At 42.1% G+C, this 21695-nt stretch overlaps 1 protein-coding gene across 1 annotated transcript; it reads left to right on the plus strand.

The window, feature by feature from the left end:
• The first annotated feature begins 4335 nt into the window (after window positions 1-4335).
• On the plus strand, window positions 4336-19133 carry TBX19 (T-box transcription factor 19). Its single transcript, XM_054188509.1, has 9 exons — window positions 4336-4724; window positions 4918-5144; window positions 10817-11081; window positions 12974-13108; window positions 13923-13984; window positions 15031-15092; window positions 15770-15958; window positions 16809-16941; window positions 18093-19133. Exons 2-9 carry the CDS (start codon window positions 4948-4950, stop codon window positions 18325-18327), a joined length of 1278 nt encoding a protein of 425 aa, XP_054044484.1. The 5' UTR covers window positions 4336-4724; window positions 4918-4947; the 3' UTR covers window positions 18328-19133.
• Window positions 19134-21695: the final 2562 nt, after the last annotated feature.

Here is a 21695-nt window from a genome sequence, read left to right on the forward strand (position 1 = left end):
CAATTATAATACCAGGCAGGGAGGTACTGCTTGAACAAGCTGCCTGCCTCGCTGCTAAAAACATACCTGGTTGAAGTTACTGAAGCTGTCCCCTCACACCAGGGCACCCCCCCCCCCCCCCCCCCCCCCCCCCCCCCCCCCCCCCGACACTAATGAAAAGACTAATCTTCTCTAAGTCTCTTCTAACCTAGCAATCTCTGAAGGGGCTGGATCCATGATTAAAAAACAGAGGGAAAGCAGCTGTCTTTTTATCCTCTCTTAATTATTCCTTGGTAGTTGATAGGTGTTGATTTCCTGGGAGTGCCATGGTGATGGAGGTTACATTTCCCTGTGTTGTCAGAACTAAATGTTCGGGGGAGGGGGGGTTAGTTGTTTAAATGCTTTGGTAGGAGCTTTGGAGATGGAAAGAGTGAGTCTTGTTCTCTGGGATTTCATCTGATCGTGAAGGGCTGCCTTTTATTTGGAAACATGTGCCTAAAGGCCAAAAAACAGCTATCCAATGTCAAGGCAAGGAAGGCCTCTTTAATTACCTTTTCTTTTTTTGGTGGTGGTGGGGGTTTTTTTGTTGTTTTTTTTTTTTCCTTTCTACTGTATCTCACCAGCTGGTGCCCAGGAGGGTTTTAGAATGAGTTTAATTAGAAAGCCAAAAATAACACCTTGCTTTTTCCTGCTGTAACTTGGTGAATACACTCCAGTAAGCGTTGCAGGAGTGTTCTTTCACTGTTCTCCCCAGTCCTCATTGCTTTACTTAAAAATATGAGTAACTAAATTCTTACTAGTAAATCCTGGATGTGGCTGGAGATGACTGAGTGTTGTACTTGCATTTTTAACTAGTAGGGGTTAGTTCGGACTGGCCATGAGCCACGAGGTGTCTGATCCCTGCTTGGAAGTGCCCAGCTCTCCCAGATGGGTTTCAGGGAAAGTTTACAATATTGCACATTTTGTATGAGCGTTTTCTGCTCTCTCCAACGTCCCTACTGATTTGCCTGTTTGTTTAAACAGGAGACGAGCAAGAGGGGTAATAGTCTTCTGTCCTTTAGCCCTGCTCTCTCCCACTTGCAGTGGCGATGATTGTCAGTCACCTTGTTACTGTGTAAGTGCGGCTACCTTTTCTTCAGATGTCAGGTTTGGGGAGATTTAACTTCCAGCCCAAGAAATGACCCACCTGACATCTGAGAACGAGCTATTCTCAGTGCTCGGTCAATGCCTATGTCCAGTGACATTAATTTGTTTGTGCCTCAGTTTCAGCATCTGTAGACTTGGAAAAATTAATCTTGCAAGAAAGCAGGAGAGAGAAGGGATGTTCAGGAAGTATTCAAAGTCATGATTTAGGTGAACCAGAGGGACACAAGATTAGAGGATGTCTCTTACTTCTCCTAAAACAGGCTAAATATTCAAAGTAAAGATTTTCATCCTTAATATTTTTTAAATGAAAAGCCAACAATAAGCAAATAACTTTGATTATGATTCTGTTTGGTTTCTCTTTTGCAGCCCTCTCCCATGGCAGCTGCGTGAAGCAGAGGCAACAAAGCCTGATGTGTGGGATGGGATTCATATGGGTCTGGATGTGTATTTTAAAGTAAAATCTCAGCCCAAGCGCGTTTAACTGATCACTTGCTTGCATGCATGCAAACTTGTTATTTCTTTGGCTAATTCTTCTAGGTTGAAGATACATCAGTGGTGAGCTGTACCTTCTGGATATGTTGCTACATCCATGACAAATTGCTCTTAGTCTGAGCTCTTACAGTTGAAACACCCTTCCCCACGCTGCAAATAGCAATTGGGCTATTCCCACTAGCCAACCACAGTTAACTACTCTCATTTTGGAAAACGTTGTGGTGGCAAGTATCCTGAGCTATGGTAATACAGTTATAAAATTAAAATTCAAACTATATGAAAGTCAGGTATTTTAAGAGATTAGATTTGGGGGGAAGGAGGGTGTCCTCTGGGACATAAGACTTTTTGGCATCTTACACCTTGTGTGAGTGATAACCATAAGCACCCAAGCGTAACTTATTTCTAGCATCTGAAAGTGCATTTTCTTATTGTGTAGGATGCAAATTTTAGTATGATACTGCAAAGCAAATGCCTTCATGCTTCTCTCTTAGGGGGGCTATCTGTAAAAAATACAGTCTTATTGATGAAAAACTTGCTTTCCAGCCCATTACTGGAATGGTTCCATTACCCATTCCTTCCATATATCCTTCCTTCTCCAAGGCTCTGTTCCCAGGACCTGGGCAGTCAGGGCAGGACCTCCCTTTCTTTTGCCTTGTGGCTGCCTCCATTTCCAATCCATCTTTGCAGAGCATATTCTTTACCTCTAGCAATTCACCCGTGCCTGCTGGTAAGACGTTTCCCTTCCTCATTTTGAAACCCCTCCATGAACGGGAATTGTTGTTACTACTGTGCATGCTTTTGATTTCCTTTAAGCTCTAAACATCTTGAGGAAGGCAGATTGTATGTGATTTTTCAGAGGCTCTAATCCGGTATCGCTCCACTTGAAGCCCGGAGGAGAGATGGGCAGACAGTACTGCTGAAAATCAAGCTGCTTCCCTTTTTATTTGTCTGTAGAAAGAACCGTATGTAACTACTGAAATATTACTACGTTTGTGAATTATTGTCTCTGCACTTGCTTCAACTTTGATTTCCAAGCAACTAAGTCTCAAAAAAGCTGTGTGGAAATAGGGCTTTGACTAAAAATAAAATAAAATAAAAATTCCCAAAATAACACAGAGGTAATTGTTTTAGAGCTGTCTGAAACCCTGAAGTTGTTGAACTGCAATACGCAGTACTTCAGCCAGCTCTCATTTCTGTGTTTGTTTATATTTATAATATAATGAAATTAAAAACTGTCTCACAGTCAGCATAGCAAATGCATAGCAATCTGATCACATGCAGGGAAAAATTACAGTAGCAGCTTCTCTCTCCTCTTTGAGGATTTGAAAAGGAGAGCCTAAGCATAAACATATTCCATGTTACACAAACGTACTACCTGAGATGCCATTATTTTTCCAAATGTGAAGTGGTGCACTTCCAAGTACCTAAATATCCGATGGATTTTAAAAGTACATTCTTCAGTTGTTCAGCAGTGAAAGTGGACTGGATATTAACTATTTGACAACTTCTAGTGTTAACTCACAAGGCGAGTTGCCTGATAATCTAGGTAATTTTGTTATGAGTTGACCAATATAAAAAGAATGTACATAAAGGCTATTAAGAAGAGAAGGAAGATGTATTAGAGTGTGAAGTTTGAAAGTAGCATGATTTGGATTACCCAGATGTAAAAATACCTCAGACCTGTCTGGCCTGCCCCTTCCAATGGTGCTGAGATTGCTGGGACTTGAAGGTTCTCTCCTAAAGTCTCCTGTTCTGCAGAACATCCCATTGCTGCAGAGCTGCAGCTGTGCTGTTTTGCGCAGGATCCTTATTCCATGTAGGGCTTGAGGGATTAGTAGGACTAGTAGCCAAATAAGGTGCCATACAACACAAATAGGATCAATGAGCTCTTAGGTAGATGGTGTCTCTCAGGATTTTTAACTGCAAGATCTGTTGAGCTTGTCAAATGATGAACTTTAATCCTGTTTTACAAAGCTTGCCAGACCCTTTCTTGTCTTTATAGATCCCATCAGTGATCCACTAAGTCATTTCATCTTTTAGAAAGGACTGGAAGCACAGGAATTCAACAGGGGCTGTTGAATTAAACAAATGCAAAGTTCTCAATAAGTAACTAGAAACTATATTTCTCTAAAAACAAACTCCAAAAGTATGTTTTCATAATCGAGCCCCTGACTATGTCATGTCCAACAGACCAGAAATTTCTCAGATGCTATCTGAGCTAGATGCATCAGCAGAAATTAGGCAATCAAATGCCTCGTTATGCGCCAAGGTCCAGTGTTTATGGGTCACCAGTATTCACGTTGTCTCCACCTAACCCTTCAGCATGGAATGGAACCCAGGTCTCTTATATCCCTGGCTGAGTGCTGAAATTGTTGGACTTTTCAGTAAAACAGTGCCTTCTTTTATGGCTGCGCTTTGCAGAGGGTATGTGCAATTGGGTCAGGCTTGTCAGAGAAGGTCTCAGCCTGAGGTGAGAGGGAATGCATCTTTTAGGGATGCTGAAGGAGTTTTTGTATGAGACAGACTTTGAGCTGGTCAGCAATGCCAGACCTCAGGCAGTTAGGCTGACACCCAGCCCCAGAAGCATGGGAAAATGCTCCCGTGTCCCTAGAAATGCAGCCAGAGAGGAGTTCAGCTGCTTGTGAGGTGCATCAGCAGTTTTGTGAATGACGGTGGGACCAAAGGATGGACACAGTAGGCATCAATGGTGGAGTGCAGGGATGCTACCCTCTCCTTGTGCATTGAAACCTCAGTGCAGAAGGGTCTCTTACTATTACATTTTGCTTTAGGAACACAGAGGAACAAGGTTAATGCGCTTACTCAACGTGCCTGGTGGAAATATTTTAAGACTACCTTCTCTGTGTAACTATCTTGACTGTTACCAGCTCCTTCAGTTAGAGTCCGCATCAGCGTGAACGCAATTTCCATGCATTGTTTCAGTCTGGAAATGAAACAATTTTCATTAATGGAAACCTGGTTCTCAAGCAGAACAATTAGACCCACTTCAGGTTGAAAAAAGATAAAAGCATGCTAATTTGGATGGAGGACTCTTCTTTCAAGGCAGCCAATTGAGTCATCAGCCTGCCACCCACCTGACCGTCTGACAGGTAATTAGGAGATAGTCCTCTTTTTGTGTGGAGTGTGTGCGTAAACCTCCACACGCTAGTGTCACTGCCCATTGGGACTTCCAGAGGAAAGAGCTAGTCAGTGGCAAAAGAGTGAGGGGTGCACGTTTGTCAGACTGCGCCCAATGAACTGACTCGTTTTTTGATTTAGCTCGTGATTTTTGTCTTTTAACAGCTACCTGAAGTTTCTGGCAGTAAAGTCGTCATGGCAGACCTGGGCTGCAAAAAGCCCAGCGACTGCACCGTCTCCAGGCTACTCAGCGTAGTGGAGAGCGAACTCCGGGCTGGAAGAGACAAAGGCGACCCCACTGAGAAACAGCTCCAGGTTGTCTTAGAGGATGCGACGCTCTGGCAGAGATTCAGGGAAGTCACTAATGAGATGATCGTGACCAAGAACGGCAGGTGAGTGATCTGCTCAGCAGTGTGGGCTATGTGTAGATGACCGCCAGGGGGGTTAAGAGGTGTAATAATAAACTTGTGTGTGCAGACTCAAAAGAACTGCAATGAGCACATAACAGTTTTATCCCTGCAGCTTCACAGTCCCTTAAAATCTGCACATGAACAGAATGGGGTGTCCCTGCTCCTTTTTGGTCATGGCTAAGTTCCTGCCACCCTTTGTTCCTGCTTGTGAACGTATTGACTGACTTAAGATTGCGTAAAAAGGGAACTTTTGTAAGGGAATAGATGGTACCTCTGAAAACCTTCTGAATGACTTCTTGTACTAATAATTATCAGCCTTTATTAGCAAGTCCTTACCTGTAGACTTCAAATTACTGTACAGAAGTCGATTGGTGGTGTTATCCCCAGCTGCAGTTCCTGTCTCTCTCTGGCCTTGGGTATTAACAGCTTGTACGAGCAGTCTGTACTAGAATGGGGTATAATAAAACTGTGCCCGTGTGGCATGTACGTGCAGTCCAGATTGCATGGTCCCGCTATGGCATTGCTCCGTAGTTGTTGCTGGTGCCCTTAGAAACGAGTGCAGAATATTGGTTAACACACACAGTTTTAGAAAGACAAAATATTATTATGTAAATAGATCACATATCTTACTATTTGAGGAACACGGAAAGGCATAGGAAAAGAGTGCAAAACCTGGTGAGAAAGATACTAATTCTGAATCAGACACTGGCTTGAAGGAGGCTCTCCACAGAGGTTCTGCTCTGAACTGGGCTGACAGCAGGATCCAGCTCCATAACCAACAGGCAGCTACTAGAATAAGGATCGCTGGTACAGTGGTACTAAGGTTTTTATTTAATGTACCCTTGCCACCCCTCTGATGTCCATCCTCTCCCCCCTCCCCCCACCCCCAACATGCACATTTTTCTTTTGCGAGACCTCTCTGGAGATCCACATAGGAGACAGGAATTAAGAGATGGAAAGAAAGATTTACTTACGTCATTAATTTTGCACACTTTGATTTAGCAGAGTTTTGGATGATACTGGTGTTGACTGTAGCTTGACAAGGGACATAAGTGAAAGCAGTTAAAAGGAAAAATCTCATCTGTTGGCTCAGCAAGGTTGTTCTGTTGAGAGAACAGCTACCTTCCCAAAATACCAGCTTCTGGTGTAACACTGCCTATTGCCATTCTGATTCCTCCTAATAAGCTATAGGGATAGAAATCTTCTGTTGAGGTTCTCTTTACACCAAGAAGCTGCTTTTGCTTCATTTAAATTGCTTTAAAAACTGCTGTTAGGCTACAGCAAACTTCTGAGTGGGCTTCCACTTAAACTGACTCCTTAGCAGTGTAAGTGACCAAAAATGAGGTAAGATTGGTTTGCCACAAATTAATTAAATTTGTACAAAGAATCACAGCTTACCAACAGGTTTTTTTCAGTCTCTTTCCACTCAGCTAATGTAAATCATGATTGCATGGTGATACTAGTTCTCGTGAGTGCGTAGATAAAATCTTTTTATCATGATAATAAGGGAACCTTTCATTATTTGAATATGCCTGGTTACTTTTTATTTCATTGTGTAAGCTGTCTTATTTTTCTTTATTCTAACATACGCTACTTATCAGCTTGATCCTATTTTTCCTAAAGCCAGTGACAGCTCTAGTTATGTCAGTGGGGGCAGGAATAGGTTCTTTATGATCGACTACAGCAATCTCAAAATAAAAAAGTATAAAAGTATGTCACATCGCCATCTGCATAAATCCTTTTAACAAAGTTACTGTAGCATCAGGGACTACGAAAAAGGATCTTTTGCATTTCTGAAAGTATGTTCCATAACAAACACATCAGCACACCAAAAATAGGAAATATAGGCAGTGGCCTGCAGGAAAGCTCTGAACAACTCCATACTATTCAAAAGGAGACAAACTTGAGACAGGTTCCTATGAGTGCTCAGTTTTTTCAGGTTCAAGATTCTTCAGTGATTGTCTCCAGAGGGATTCTCAATAGAAAAAATATTGATCTAATTCTGCTGCTGCTTAAATCAGTAGAACTAACACAGTCGTTCTTCCTGAAGGGTATATGAACACTTTTGAAAACTGTGTTCTACAAGTAATGAGAAGAGCCAGTCTGAACTTCTGCATGTGAAAACTAGGACTGTTTTTGCAAACACATTGTTAGCAAAATTCAGAAATTAAACTGAAACCTGATACAGGAGCATCCCAGAGAAAGAGAGGCTTACGGATTAGTGATCCTCAAGTGTCAAATTCTACCATGCATAATTCTATCTGCTGTGATTGAGTCATCTCTAATTGGTACCAAGGGTCCCAAAATGTCATAATTAGATGAACCAACTTCAGTGCTAATACATAGATATGTCTCTGTTGCTGTATCGTACTTCATTGTAATAATCACCTGCCATAGCAATATGCTTGGGTGCACAGGGAAGATAAGACATATTCTGAAGAGGATAGACATCAGCGAAGTTAAACCACACTCTATATCACAAAATACATCCCAATGGGCGCAGCTGATACAGTGTGAATCAGTCTCTTATTTTACTCAGATTTATTGCTTTCAATTGGCATTTCAATATCCAATGCTCTGTGTTCTGATTGAGCAGGTTTTCTCTCTCAGTGTTTATACCATATTAGCTACGCGGTATCCTGAGACTTTGCAATCCACGTTATTGTCTGGAGGCAGGAAGGTGCCACTGTTCCTCTCTGTGTACGGGGAGAATCCACAGCGGATCGATGCAGTCAAAGGCGAGTGGGGGGAAAGAAGCCCTTGCCAGGTTTAAATGCTAAAGCAACTTTACTGGTTACTACACATTCAAGTTGGATACCAAACATCTTCCCACTCAAGTTCTGTACTCTGGAGTAATTGTAGCATATCTGTTCTAAATAAATTGAAGAGGCTGAAGTGCTCAGCTATTGCGGAAATGGAGGTCATGTGTGTACCTACCTGATCATTGAAACAAACATTCTAACTCAAACAAATTTGGAGAAATCACCATTTGTCATGCTAGAAGAAAGACAAATGTGATTTTAACAGTAAAGCCACTTAATCAGCAGAACAAATGAGGTGGCTGGTTTTCGATTGTTAGAATCTGTACAGTCAAGAAATGCTAGTCCAAGTGAGGTGGGGATTAATTGTGTGTGAAGCAGGTTAACACAGGGAAATGCTATGATCTCTGTAATGCAGAAGGTTGGAATTGATGATGACTGTATTCTGCTGTTCATCTGTAGGTCTTCTGGGGATAAACTCAAGCCTCTCAAGTAGAAAGGCAAAGAAGCCTACATTGTGGGCAGAGGAATTAGCAATCTGTATGTAACACAATTCTGAGAAATCTAGTGAAATTAAATTTTCATGTGGATGAATTTTCCCCTCCACTTCAACTTCAGCTAAATATCTAAGTGTGTTACTTTGAAGACTGACTGTAGAGGGCCTGGGGGGTGCAGGGAGCAATGCATCCATACTTATTACCACATCCAAGCTTGATAGCTGGTGCATCCTGATCAGGAAGACACATTAAATGTAGCATATAAATCCTTGGCTAAGCTTCTATTTAGTTAGAAAGATCATGGTTCAATATACCTTTCTCAATGTTGTACTGGCCTTACATCACCACGTATTTGTATTAGATGAAAAATCTCAAATTTCTCAAATCCTTTCTTTTCCTGTGAGCAGAGGTGATGAATGTATACAGCAAGAACTACATAAAAGTGCCCAGAAAGGTAGATGGTGAGTGGGATGTTATAGGAGCACAGGAGATTGTCAGCAGCTGGGGGCTGCTGCAGAGTATGGCTGTGGGGGCAGAGACTCTTGGTGTCCCTTGAGACAGCCTGGAGTTTCAGTTCCCTTCTTCTGTATTTTGGACATCTTGCACCACTACCCAGCTAAGCCGAGGGAGCTACCTCAGCTCCATGGCCACGGACCTCAGGCAACTGCTGTGGTTGCTTGGTGTAACCAGTCTCTCTATACCCGTAGAGAAAAGGAGCTTGAAGATTCATCGGCCTGCGTATAAAAATGTGGCATAGAAAAATGATTCTTGCCAGGAGAGGTCAGTATGGAGGTGTCTGGGGCAAGGAGGCCTCTTACTCATATAAGAAGAATGTAGGAGATGATACATAACAGCTATAATAATCCTACGCAGTAACAACGTGTATTCTCTGACAAGCTAAGAAACTTAATGAATAGGATGCCTCTGCTGGGAGACTCCTCTGTTCTACCAACCACAAATTTTTCTCACTTCCTGAAACTGTTGGAGCCCTACTAACTCTATTGCTCCAGACTTTCAGGCACTGAGATGCCAATTCAAAGCTGTGTGGTATGGATCACAAGTACCAGGACAGACAGAAAACTGCTGCAAATCTGGCTGTGAGCTGCTGCAAATCTCCTTTACAAAAGAAAAAATAATAATTAAAAGAGGATTGAGAAAAGGTGGCATTGGACCTTTAAGCACATAAGGAGCGTTTTCTCAAAACTAAACAAAGGCAGGATTTCAGTTTAAGGTCTCTTCCAACCCTAACAATTCTGTGATTCAGTTTTAAATGCCCAAGATGGTGGGAAGGCTGGATGATAGATGCTTAGAGTTCAGGGAACTTACATTGCATCTAAGGTGGAACTAAAAGCAGAAGTACCTGATCAAGCTGATGAGGTCAGGGAATACAGAAGGATGGGATCAACTTTAAGAACTGCCAAGTGCAAGGTCTCAAGGCAAGGATTTTAACCAGACTTCTCAAACTGGAGATTTATGTAATGGTAGTGGGACAGTACATGAATGCTTGCACTTCAGAAAGGGAGAAAACATGTTTCAGCTAACTACAGACTTTTTAATATATCCCTGTAATAAGAATTCAGGATGTGTTTTGAAGGAAAGAGTAATTAAATATGTGGAAGACAACAGAAAATGAGTTAGAAAGACATTTGATTAAATTTTAAGTCATGCCAGACTAACCTGATGAAGTAAACAAGTGTTTTTAGACAAGAAAAATGTAGCAGATTTATTAGGGCTTTTAGAAAAGTGCTACCTGGAAGCTATTACTCAAGTGGGAGATGTCAGGGATCAACACAAGAAACAAGGGAAAAGACAGAGGGAAGTGACTGACTTTGCTCACAAAGACTATGGAATATGACGGTCTCTTCAAAGGAAGGGAGAAAAAACTTTTGATTATAGAGCAGTGTGGTCAATGCATCCAACTGGAATCTGATGAGTACCTGGGATTAAGTCCTGAGTGCTGGTGATTGCAGGATGATTTCAGAGGAAGTGCACTTTATCATAAGATTCTGCAGTTGATGCAGTGGATTTGTGGTTCAGCTCCACCTTCTCAGCTATGTTCAATCCTATTCATGCCTTCTTGTTCCACACCTAAGGATGCATTTCGCATGTCCGGCTCCCATGGACCTTATTGAGACTAAACACAGTACATTAATAATGTTCATAACTCTTGGCATGATAAAGACGTTAGTGCCCTACCATAGAGATAACATGGGGTTTTTTTCCAAATAATTGAAATAAAATAAAATAAAGGATTAACCTTTAAGAGAGTTCTTGAGCTAGATGGAGGGAGGATGTTTTTTCACATTGACCTAATCTGTGAGCATCTGCTCACAACCATACTAAGGAGTCTTTTAAAACCAGTTTCCAGTGATGTCCCCCTTTTTTCTTTCCTGGCCAGGCGGATGTTCCCTGTTTTGAAGATCAGCGTGTCAGGCTTGGACCCAAATGCCATGTATTCCTTCCTGTTGGACTTCGCCCCGACTGATGGCCACCGCTGGAAGTACGTCAATGGAGAATGGGTGCCAGCTGGGAAACCAGAGCCACCAAACCACAGCTGCGTTTACATCCACCCAGACTCTCCCAACTTCGGGGCCCATTGGATGAAAGCTGCCATTTCCTTCAGCAAAGTCAAACTTACCAACAAGCTCAATGGGAGTGGGCAGGTATGGCCTGATGTTTCCTCATACACCTCTTGGCTTCAATTGCAAGCACCTACCAATCAAGAAATATCAAGGGTGCATTTATGTAATTACAGAGGCCCTTACAGGCCTCTTCACCCACAGATGCCAATTATTCTCTGTAGGCCAAATGTAAACAGGAATAAACAGGCCTTAATTGGCGCTTTCAGATTTTAATGGACTTCTTGATGTTAAGAGAGACAGAGTGCTGTGGTTTACTTAATCATCAGGGGGCTTTTCAGAGTTGGTCTTGTGTGCTGGGGATTTTTACATAGGACTTCAGAGAAGGGGGAAAAAATGGTCACAGGTATTAGGTTTTTGTTGTGTTCCCCCATGTTGTTTGGTGTAAGTGGAATGTTGGCAGGAGTCAGATAGCAGAATAAAAGGCTGCTCCTAAATGAAATAATTACTATGTCTGCTTCTGCATCATGATAATTATCAATATTCTATTGAATCAGCTTTGGCCTTTGGAAAGAAACCACATGTACCAGAAATAAGTGACTTTCTCTTTGAACCCCTTAAAAATGCAAACAGGAAAATTAGTTTTGTTTCGTATTTTATTTTTGATGATGCATCTAAAGGTAAAATGTTGCGCAAGACCTTTTGTTTGCTTGTTTGTTTTGTACAAAACTCCTACATTGGACGATACTTGCCAGCCCAGAATCAATTTCTTTGATGTAAATATTATACATTCTCTATCTGTTATTTCCATTAGGTTTGTGAGGTACATCCATGAGGCTAGTAACCTAATTAGGTAGGAAATTATCTCAGTTTTTATGGACTGGAGAACAGAAAGATGACCTGACTTTTCCTAAGTCACAAATGGAATTGGCACACAAGATTTACTGTGGAGCATAGAACGGGATCTGAATTTGCAAATTCTTGTCCTACATCCAGGACCTCAGAAAAGTATGCTTGGGGGTAAAAAAGCTGCAGGAAACCATTGGAGGGTCAAAGAGACCCTGGGGAAAAAACAGGGGAATGCAATTATGTGTGTGTGTATATATATATATACATGATGAAGTGGAGAGGAAAAAGTAGGAAGCAGGAAAGGAAAAGCCATATGAGAAACAGAGCCCAAACAAAAGTCACTAAATAACAAATGACTGAAGCTCCTCTCCTTTTCTTTTGAAATCTTGACAACAGCGTTAAGGTAAACCGTGTCTTCACTCTGTGCTGCAGCTTCTCCTTCTGTGATGTTATTAGAAAGTAATAGCTGACTAGGAGTGCTTTATGCTAATGGATGTGTTCTTCTATCTTTCTGTCTTTCTTTCTATCTATCTATCTGTATGTATGTATGTGTATGCACACAGCACTTTCCAAAGTACAGAATTTTTTTTAAAATAAATATCTTTTTCTTGCGGTAGAGAGAATTAAGCAATATAATAAACTTCCTGAGGAAGGTGAATTGTGGAATCAATGCTATTCACAGTTTTTCATGCCAGGTTAGAGACATCTGCCAAGGCTTGTTTAGATACACTTCATCTTGCCCAGGAAGATGGCTAGGTGACTGCCTCAGCTCCCTCCTCGCCCTGATTTCTGTGATGGTGATTCTGAGTCTTTCAAATAGCAGGGATTGCCCTTTAACTGTTTCAACAGCATCTAGTGCAGTAGAAGCCCAATGGTTTGAAGTCCACGCAAATATTCACTAATTCTGCTGTACTGAAAGCTTTAAATCCAAGTCCAGTGAAGTCTCACTCTGTTCAGCCCTGTGGCTGATGAGAAGGGAGGAAGGCACCTGCCCTTCTGCTTTCAGTAGTCACTGACTGGGGAGGTTTAGCAGTGACCTCTGGTCTATTATAGAGCCAGAGCGAAAGAGCAGCTGTGGGATACCAGAGTGGCATTGGGGTCTGTTCTCTCCGTTTTGTTTTCTGCAGATAATGTTGAACTCCCTGCATAAATATGAGCCCCAGGTACACATAGTTCGCGTAGGAGGCCCCCACCGGATGGTGATGAACTGCTCCTTCCCTGAGACGCAATTCATAGCTGTGACTGCTTATCAAAATGAAGAGGTAGGCAGATGCCACACTGTGCTCTTGGTTACCATTGATGAGATATATTAAAAGCTTATTAACTACAAGTTCAGCATGGACAGACTAGTCCTTTTCTTGTTTCCCTACTGATCTCATGCAGTGTAATGCTCCATCCCGTCTAATACTCTGTCTTCTCTCTGCACGAGAACATTGTCTAATCTAATGTCCGGCTGCAGTACTAAGCCAGGTTTAGCTTAATATCCTGCCACGGCTATTCCAGACTGGTCCATCTGTCCTGGCATCCCAATCCCTTACTGGCAAAAAGCCTCTACAGTCAAATCCAATATCTTTCTGCAGCAATGACTGATAGCCATAATGATAACCTTATCTCTCCCCGCTCTTTATAATATATGCAATTGCAGAACAGCACAACATTCCACAGGAAAATTTCCTCCCAACCCCAAAAGTGTAATTGAGGGATTCTTCGGCTTGTGACAATTGCAAACTCATGTGCCACATCCCCTAGCTACTGTTGCTGCAGATTTGATTTATGCTTGGTAGGAATTCAGTGTTTAAAATCTCTTGAAACGGTCCACCATCCCACAGGATTTGCCAGACTGGACCATCCCATTAGGCTGCCCCGACCGGTGCTGTGCCTGTGGCACTGATCAGTGCACAGCACTCTGCATCAAGCAAAGCTCTCTCCCAACCAACCCTGGGAAACAGCATGTGTGGGGATATATTTTGTTAGGCTAACCAAGGCAGTCCCACTTAAACTACTCTGGAAGATGTTTTGTCAATTGTCTATTCCAAATTGCCTTCACTAATATGCCTTGTTTTCTGTAAACTCAAGATAACAGCTCTCAAAATCAAGTATAATCCCTTTGCCAAAGCCTTCCTGGATGCGAAAGAAAGGTGAGTTGTTAATTTTTTGCTCCAGTCGTAATTTGCTGCTGGTATGGTTAAAACCATGGCAGCACAATGTGAAAGATAAATTATATAACTTAATCTTGTTTCTAGCGTCTTAAATCCATAGTCACTCCACTGTTATTAGTGGGGAGACTCTCCCCGTAATTATTACAATAGAGTCTGAAGTGGGTGAATGTCCTCTTGGGGATCCTAGGATTTAGCACTGGCTACCCAGGAAGCCTGAAATAAGATGGTGTGAACTTCCCCAGTAACGTTATACACTGTGTATGTTCACCACGTTGTACTTACACTCCAATGAATCCCATAATTTGATAGCTCAGGGAGAATAAAAGTTAACCGCAGATGTCAAAAAGCGTACCTAAAGTGAAATTGCACTGTAACTGTAATATAACTAAACTGCTATTATTAAATCTCTGTGATAATGTATGATGTGTTTATTAAAAGTAACCTGTAGGTGCTAACTATGTAAGATGTTAGAGATACTTCCATCGGAAACGAATTGTGGTTTATCTTTCAAAGTTTTACTTGCATCATCCATGCTAATGCAGTGGGACATCCAATTTGTTTGGACCTGCTATGTCTTCTGACACATGAAGTGACCCATGTGCCTGCAGGAGAATATGTATTTTTTTCCATTCTTCTCACCACTTAAGAAGCTGCTGTGTCTCAGCGTCAGGGTTTCCAGCTGTGAAGGGAGAACGCTACCTTCAGCTTGCCTGGCTGAGCAGGAGACAGAGCCCTGCCTTGGTCTGGGCGGGAGGCCAGGCTGAGCCTGCTGATGGAAGCAGGAACAGTGCCCACAGGTAGATTTAGAATTCCAGGTCCAGCCCCCGAATTTGGCACAAACATAGGAACATTTTTATGTATGGCATGAAACATAAGTTCCTGTTTCCCTTATGGTAGACTGCAGACAAGTCTACTGCTGCCTAGCAAGTAGTTAAGTAGTTAAGTTTTAGTGAATAGTTCTGTTTTTAACTTTCTTCTGTAATTTCTCAATGAGAAGTTTTACCACTAAGTATTTTGCTTTTCAGAAACAGTCCCAAGGATGCTCCAGAAACAGTCTCTGAAGGACAACATATGACATATTCTCACTGTAAGGTTTTTATTCATGTCATCTGGAAGTTGTGTGTGATACGATAAGTGCTGGGAGCTTGGGACTTGCTTAACTGGATCATACCAGTCATTCACCGAGTCCTGAATTGTGTTCATAGAAAGGGACCCTTTAAATAATAAAAAAAAGAAGATAGAAGACACCTCACAGTAGGAAATAATGTGACAGTTTCTGCAAGGGGATCATTTTCCTTATGATCCATTTTTGAATATTAAAAGCAATCTAGAATCAAGATGATGTATGACATTTTTAAGGCTTTCTCCCCCCCCTTTTTTTAACTCGTAACTGTGAATATTTGTGTGACCTATAAAAGTACCTTTCACTGTTGAACACGTTAAAAAAATGGGGGAAGCAGAGTTTGTTTTAATGATGGTCCGTTTTTCTTTCATTTGTTCTTTGATGTTTGTGACATTTTCTAGTAGTTGTTTTTAGGTTTTGTTTTTAGGGTTGATGGTTTTGGTTTTTTTTTGTGGGAGATTTTTTGGATTGGTTTTTGTTTCTTTGTTGTTTTTTTTTATTGTCAGTTGTTCCATAAACCAGTATTTTGGAAACTGCTTGGTATTTCTGAGGCACAGTTGATTCTGCAAGAAGGCTGGTTGCTTTATTGTATTGCAGTGGTTTAGTGCAATCATCGTTTTCTTCTCTCTTTCCCCTCAAAGTGGGTGGCTGGTTGATTTCCAACCCGGATACAATGTGTGCATCAGGAAGCTCCAATTATCAGTACACTGGACCTTTGCCTCTGCCAGCTCCACGCACTCCTCACAGCTGCGAGCGATATTCAGCACTGCGAGGGCATCGGGCTGCTCCGTACCCGCCTTCCTACATGCAGAGAAATCATTCACCTACAGGTACAACTGTAATGCTGCTTTGCTTCCAGGGAACAGACACTCTGCGTGACTGACCCTTGCTTTAGGTTAGCACAAGCATCAAAACAAGCAAGAGCTGAGGCTAGGAAAGAGCATGATGAGTGTCCGTAACCATCTGCACTGAACTCTGCACGCACAGAGTATGTTTAAGGCAGCTAAGCAAGAGCTACAAAGAGCTGGGTGCACTGTAACTGTTAATTATTATAAGTAAAAGTGAACGACCTTGCTTAAAGTACAGGTCCCAATTATACAAAAAGAGCGTTGTAAGCCTTCTTTCGATGTCACGCCATGAAGCAGTCACGCTCTCAAGCTGAAGCAGCCCTTTGGAACATGGTAGGAGCTGACCTGAGTCGACGGCATTTTGGTATTGCAAAAATGTCTGTTCAGTTCCTTTCACTCTCTAGATCTGGGTGCAGAGTTACAGTAATTGATTCTACTTCGATCACAGGAAACTGGTCAGAAACAAGAGTAAGGATAAAGTAATCTGCTCACTAATTATAATTTAGCAAGGCATCTTGTTTAACAGAAATATTTAAACTCAAGTTATGAGCAAATTTGTGTCAAAATATTCCCAAGTCATATGGCATTAATGAACTTGCAGAAATGCATATCCTATGTCTATCATGCTGTACCTTCTCATATATCCCACCTGAAATTACAGTGGCACCTTGCTACCCTCTTAATAAACACATGAATTTTGTCCTTTTTCCTATGATTAGGAACCTCATGATCAGGTTGCTTCCTCGGGCCTACCCATGTTCTGTTGCCTTAACACAATGTCTGTGCAACAGTCACTGAGGATTTGTTTGTTACTTTTTTTCCCTCCCCAAAGTTAATTTGTTGGAGAGCTCCAGCAATAATCTTCAGGTATTCTCAGGACATGACAGCTGGACTTTGCCATCTTCTCCACATGCTAATTTGCTCTCAGTGCCACACACGAAGGGAGCTGCCAGCCCCGGACCCAGGTAAGGTTACAAGAAAACTGCTGGTATTAGGAGCAGTGAGGCTTGTAGGACTGCCCTGGTGATGCACACTTTGTTCCAAGCTTTAATCAGCATCCAGGATTTGAAACATGTCCTAAGTGCCCAACTCGATTCCTCGACAGATTTTTCTGACAAGCTAATTATCTCCTGCTCTGAAATCAATGGGAGCTTTGTTTTTCCCCAGCACTGCGGAAAATCAGGGTCTCGGAACAGCCACAGAGAACTCTGGTATCTACAATCACAGAATCACAGAATGGTAGGGTTGGAAGGGACCTCTGGAGATCATCTAGTCCAACCCCCCTGCCAGAGCAGGGTCACCTAGAGCAGGTTGCACAGGAACACGTCCAGGCGGGTTTTGAATGTCTCCAGAGTTGGAGACTCCACCACCTCCCTGGGCAGCCTGTTCCAGTGCTCTGCCACCCTCAAAGTAAAGAAGTTCCTCCTCATGTTTAGGTGGAACTTCCTATGCTCAAGTTTGTGCCCATTGCCCCTTGTCCTGTCCCCGGGCACCACTGAAAAGAGCCTGGCCCCATCCTCCTGGCACCCACCCTTTAAGTATTTATAAGTGTTGATTGAGTGTAATGCTCAATCTGTAAGCGTTTTAAAGCCAATTATTTTTCTGTATATATTCCTCACTATTCTCTTGCATGAAATGAGACTCCTACTCCCATGCAGGGATGTAACAATCTAAATCATGTTCTGTTATAAAATATTGTTAATAGGGTAGTAAATAGTGCTAGGAATGGGTGAAATTTATAGCTACAGAGTCAATCAATTATCAAGAATTTCCCCTTCTTTTCCCAAAATAAATGCACACATTTCTTCTCTAATTTAAGTGCCAGGAAAATTCAATTATTTAAAATTCATAAGAACCCATGGAGAAGATCTTTATATCTTGAAACCTTACATATATTTGTACATTTCTCTCCATGCCTCTCTCCAAGGTCACCAGGTCTGATGGCTGCTGCTGTTTTTTCACTTAAGATCTGCAAGGCTAATATAGTTTAGTAACTCGATTCGGATAGCTGCGCTGCCCTTTAGCAGATAACACACTTGACTTTACTGTGGTAAGTCTTGTGCAGAGGAAAATGGTTTGAAATAAGTCATTCAATTTGTACTGCTTTTTTTTCCAGCCACTACCCTTGCTTGTGGACAGTGAGCAACAGTGCTGTAAATGTTTCCAACCCAGGAAGCGAGGTGAACAGCAGCCCTTCGAGCATGTTTCTAAGGGGTAATGTTCCCTTACCTGCTGCATCCTCAGTCCAAATCCCTCTGCAGGGAACGGTGTCTGGCAGCATGGAAACACAAGGGGAAACCGCTCTAGCCAGGCTAGCCGACTCTGCGTGGACATCCTCTCACTCCTTTTAATGGACAGGCAGCTCAGGAGGGGAGCTCAGCCAAAGAAGACTGACACAAATGGCAAACGACCCCCTAGAATTGCAGCTCAGAGCAGGGATGTGTATGCAGAAAACGGACTTCATCAAGCCTCACTTTCCATAATGTACCTCTTGTGTGCCAGAGAAGCCAAAATGCATAATGCAAAGGCAGCAAATGTTATGGGAACCAGCTTATTACTGTAGCCTTTATGCATCATTCAGGATGATGTCCAGAAAGAATCTTTGTAGTTAGTTTTGCTTCTGTATCACATAAAAAAATCGTCAGAGACATGGGACTGAGTGAAGCAGACGTGGCAGCTGGGTATTTGCATGTCATTTTAAAAGTCCTTTCTGTAACTAACAGCCAAGTCCAGGGGAAATTGTGAGCAAATTTGCAATTAGAAATTTGAAGGGACAGCACTGCTTTAAAGACTTGCTGAATCTGTCACATAAAGGTTTTCGCAATACCTGAAACTAAACCCTTCAGGGGATGAAATTAGTCTGACATCCTAACGCCACCTGCATACAGTATTCTCTGTCCCCTTCCCAGCTCCTGTTTGCTGTTTGTGTGCTGTAGGGATAATGGACACGGGCTGAGAAAGTGGCTGCATTGTAGCAGCAGTGTGAAGGGCCTCTGGTTTAGCATTTATAGTCTGATGTGATGGTCTTTGAAATGAAAAGTTCCAATGTTTTCTGTATGTGTTATTTTTGAAAGGGTGGAGGGAAAAGAATTATAGAAAAGATTCAGCTTGCATTTCCACTTTGCTTCAGGTATAAAGTACAAATAAAATATGAATAAATGGTGTGTTATCTCCTCAGTGCCTTTCCAAGGTGTAAACACACATACAGTATTTTTCACCTAACAGCCTCTGAGCAATTTAAAGCAGCTCTGCCAGAAGCAAGTTTGACAGGACTGGCTGTATGCTCTTGGGCATGGTATTTCGTGTCTTTGTACCTGTTTCCCCTCTCACCTTTTGTCTGTTTCAGCTTCCTTTTTCAGCTTTTCCTATCCTGTGTGAGTGTACATCTAGCAGAGTGGAGGCCTGATCCTGTCTGGGATTTCTAACCACTCATTGTGATGTAGATAGAATCACAGAATTGCCGAGGTTGGAAGGGACCTTTCAGATCATCTAGTCCAAACACCAACCTAACTCTGACAAAAAACATCACTAAACCATATCTCTAAGCACTATGTCTACCCGTCTTTTAAATATCTCCAGGGATGGTGCCTCAACCACTTCCGCAGGCAGCCTGTTCCAATGCTTAATAACCCTTTCAGTGTAAAAATTTTTCCTAATATCCAGTCTAAACTTCCCCTGGTGCAACTTGAGCCGTCCCTCAATCTTCCTTCTCTTCTCATGTACCTCCTCAGGCAAGCCCTATCAACTTCTCAGAGAAGAGTGCTGCTATTTGATCTCATGTAGGGGTAAAGAAAAAATTGCAAGCTAACTCATGTAGATGTGTGTCTGCATAATGAAATGCCCAGCAGTAGTTCAGTTCTGTTTACAATCATGAGCATTGACAGGGGCCGGATCGATACCCCTCAAAGAGGAAATCCTCAGCATAGGTATAGCTCCTGCGACCTGGTGTCTCTACAGAGGTGTTTCTGGTTCTGTCAGATACAGCAACATTCCCTTTGTGAATACTCATGTATTGCATACAGGCTCTGGGAGCAGCATTTTATTTTGGGTAGACATTAGGGGCAGCAGCAAGGAGCACATTTTCATTTAGGCCATCAAATGTTCATCTGTCTGGTGAACTCAGCAAGATCCTCTTTCATATTCTATTACCTTGGCCCTGAACCGTCCCCTTAAGGTGCTCTCAGTATTACACGTTTTCATGACTTCCCCATCTGGCCTTTCAGATTTGCTGCAGGCAAGACAATGTGCCAGGATGCACTCGGTAACCCTGTTAGTTTTACTGACTTGTGCTGCTATCCCCTAAAAGCAAAGCAATGAAGCTGCCTTGGATGTTGATGTTTATTAATAGAGGCATTGGTCAAACAGGAGCTAACAGAGTGCAAAAAGCTCTGTGGCCTGCTATCAGTCTAATCCATAACAGTTATGACTGTAAATCTGCCTTTCCACATTCTGCAAAAAGCCTGGTGATGAGTTTCTCAGTGCTATGTTTCTCTACCTTGCAGCCAGAAAGATGTTTCTCTCAAAAATAGCTCTGCTTTACACATGAGGTTTATTAACTAACTTATGCTACCCTCTTCTGGCTGTTCAGCTCCCCACATACAACTACTTGCTGAGTTTATATACGATGGCTAGAGATGCTAAAAAAAGGAAAGTGGCAACTTCTCTGTGTTCCAGGACTTGCTATGCTTCCTTCAGAGTTAACGAGTTGGATAATTTTTTAGTTTTCCCATATACTGCATTACAGTAACAGAAGAGTGATTATAAGGTGTTACACAAACTCCATTTTTATTTCACACATAAACAATCTAGGAGAGAATCCAATTAGCTTTCCTGGTAGGAAAGGATAGGATTGAAAGGATAAAAAAAGGATCAAACTGAACAAGCAGAGTTATTTTTCTTTCTTATCACTGTAAGAGCTGCCATGACTCATGTCACAGGAGGCAAAAAGTTCTGAGATCTCAGAAACAAGCTAAGTTTTTGTCATTGCAGACAATCTGATTTAGCCAAAGCCTGAGAAATGACATGGAAGGATAAAAATACCCCAAGCTTGCTCACCACCTTGACCTTTTACTACTTTGGAAAAGGCTTTGAGAATTGGTATCTGTCTTGGACAGACGACTTCTAAGGAGCAGTGGGAGCACTGAAGAAAGCTTTTGCCACTTGTTGACAAGAAAAGCTGCTGGTTTAACTTTGCAGACCTCCTTTCCCAGTGCAGTTGAGTTCCCTACAGCGCAGTAAAAAGCTGGGATGCTGGCTGCACCATTCTCCCGTGGGAGGTGGATTCCCTTAAACTGTATATAAACCATTCCCCTCCTGATAAACCATTATTGTAGATTTGTGTTTGCACCTATAGTGCCCTTGTTCCCCAATAGATTTCTGCTTGCCATTAAAAAGCATACAATAATAATTTCTGACTGAGTATTTCACTGGTTCACAGTAACTTAAATTGCAGCAAAAGAAGAAAGTAAACACACACCACCACCATCCCAGTTTTTATGTATCTTGACAAAGTCACTTCTTGATTTTGTGGAAGAGAAATACATCAAGAGACTGGAAGAGATCTTTTGAGGTCTCCAGGGTAAGCATACTACCTGGTACTAACGACAGTGTATATATTTTAACTTAACTAGATTACAGAATCTGTTGGCCCATGAAACACCGCAGCTTTTGTCCTGACTAAGGAGCAATGCGGGGTGCACGGGCTGCGAGGCAGCCATGC

This window comes from Rissa tridactyla, chromosome 1 (genome assembly GCF_028500815.1).
Source record: "Rissa tridactyla isolate bRisTri1 chromosome 1, bRisTri1.patW.cur.20221130, whole genome shotgun sequence".
In the NCBI taxonomy this organism is placed as follows: domain Eukaryota; kingdom Metazoa; phylum Chordata; class Aves; order Charadriiformes; family Laridae; genus Rissa; species Rissa tridactyla.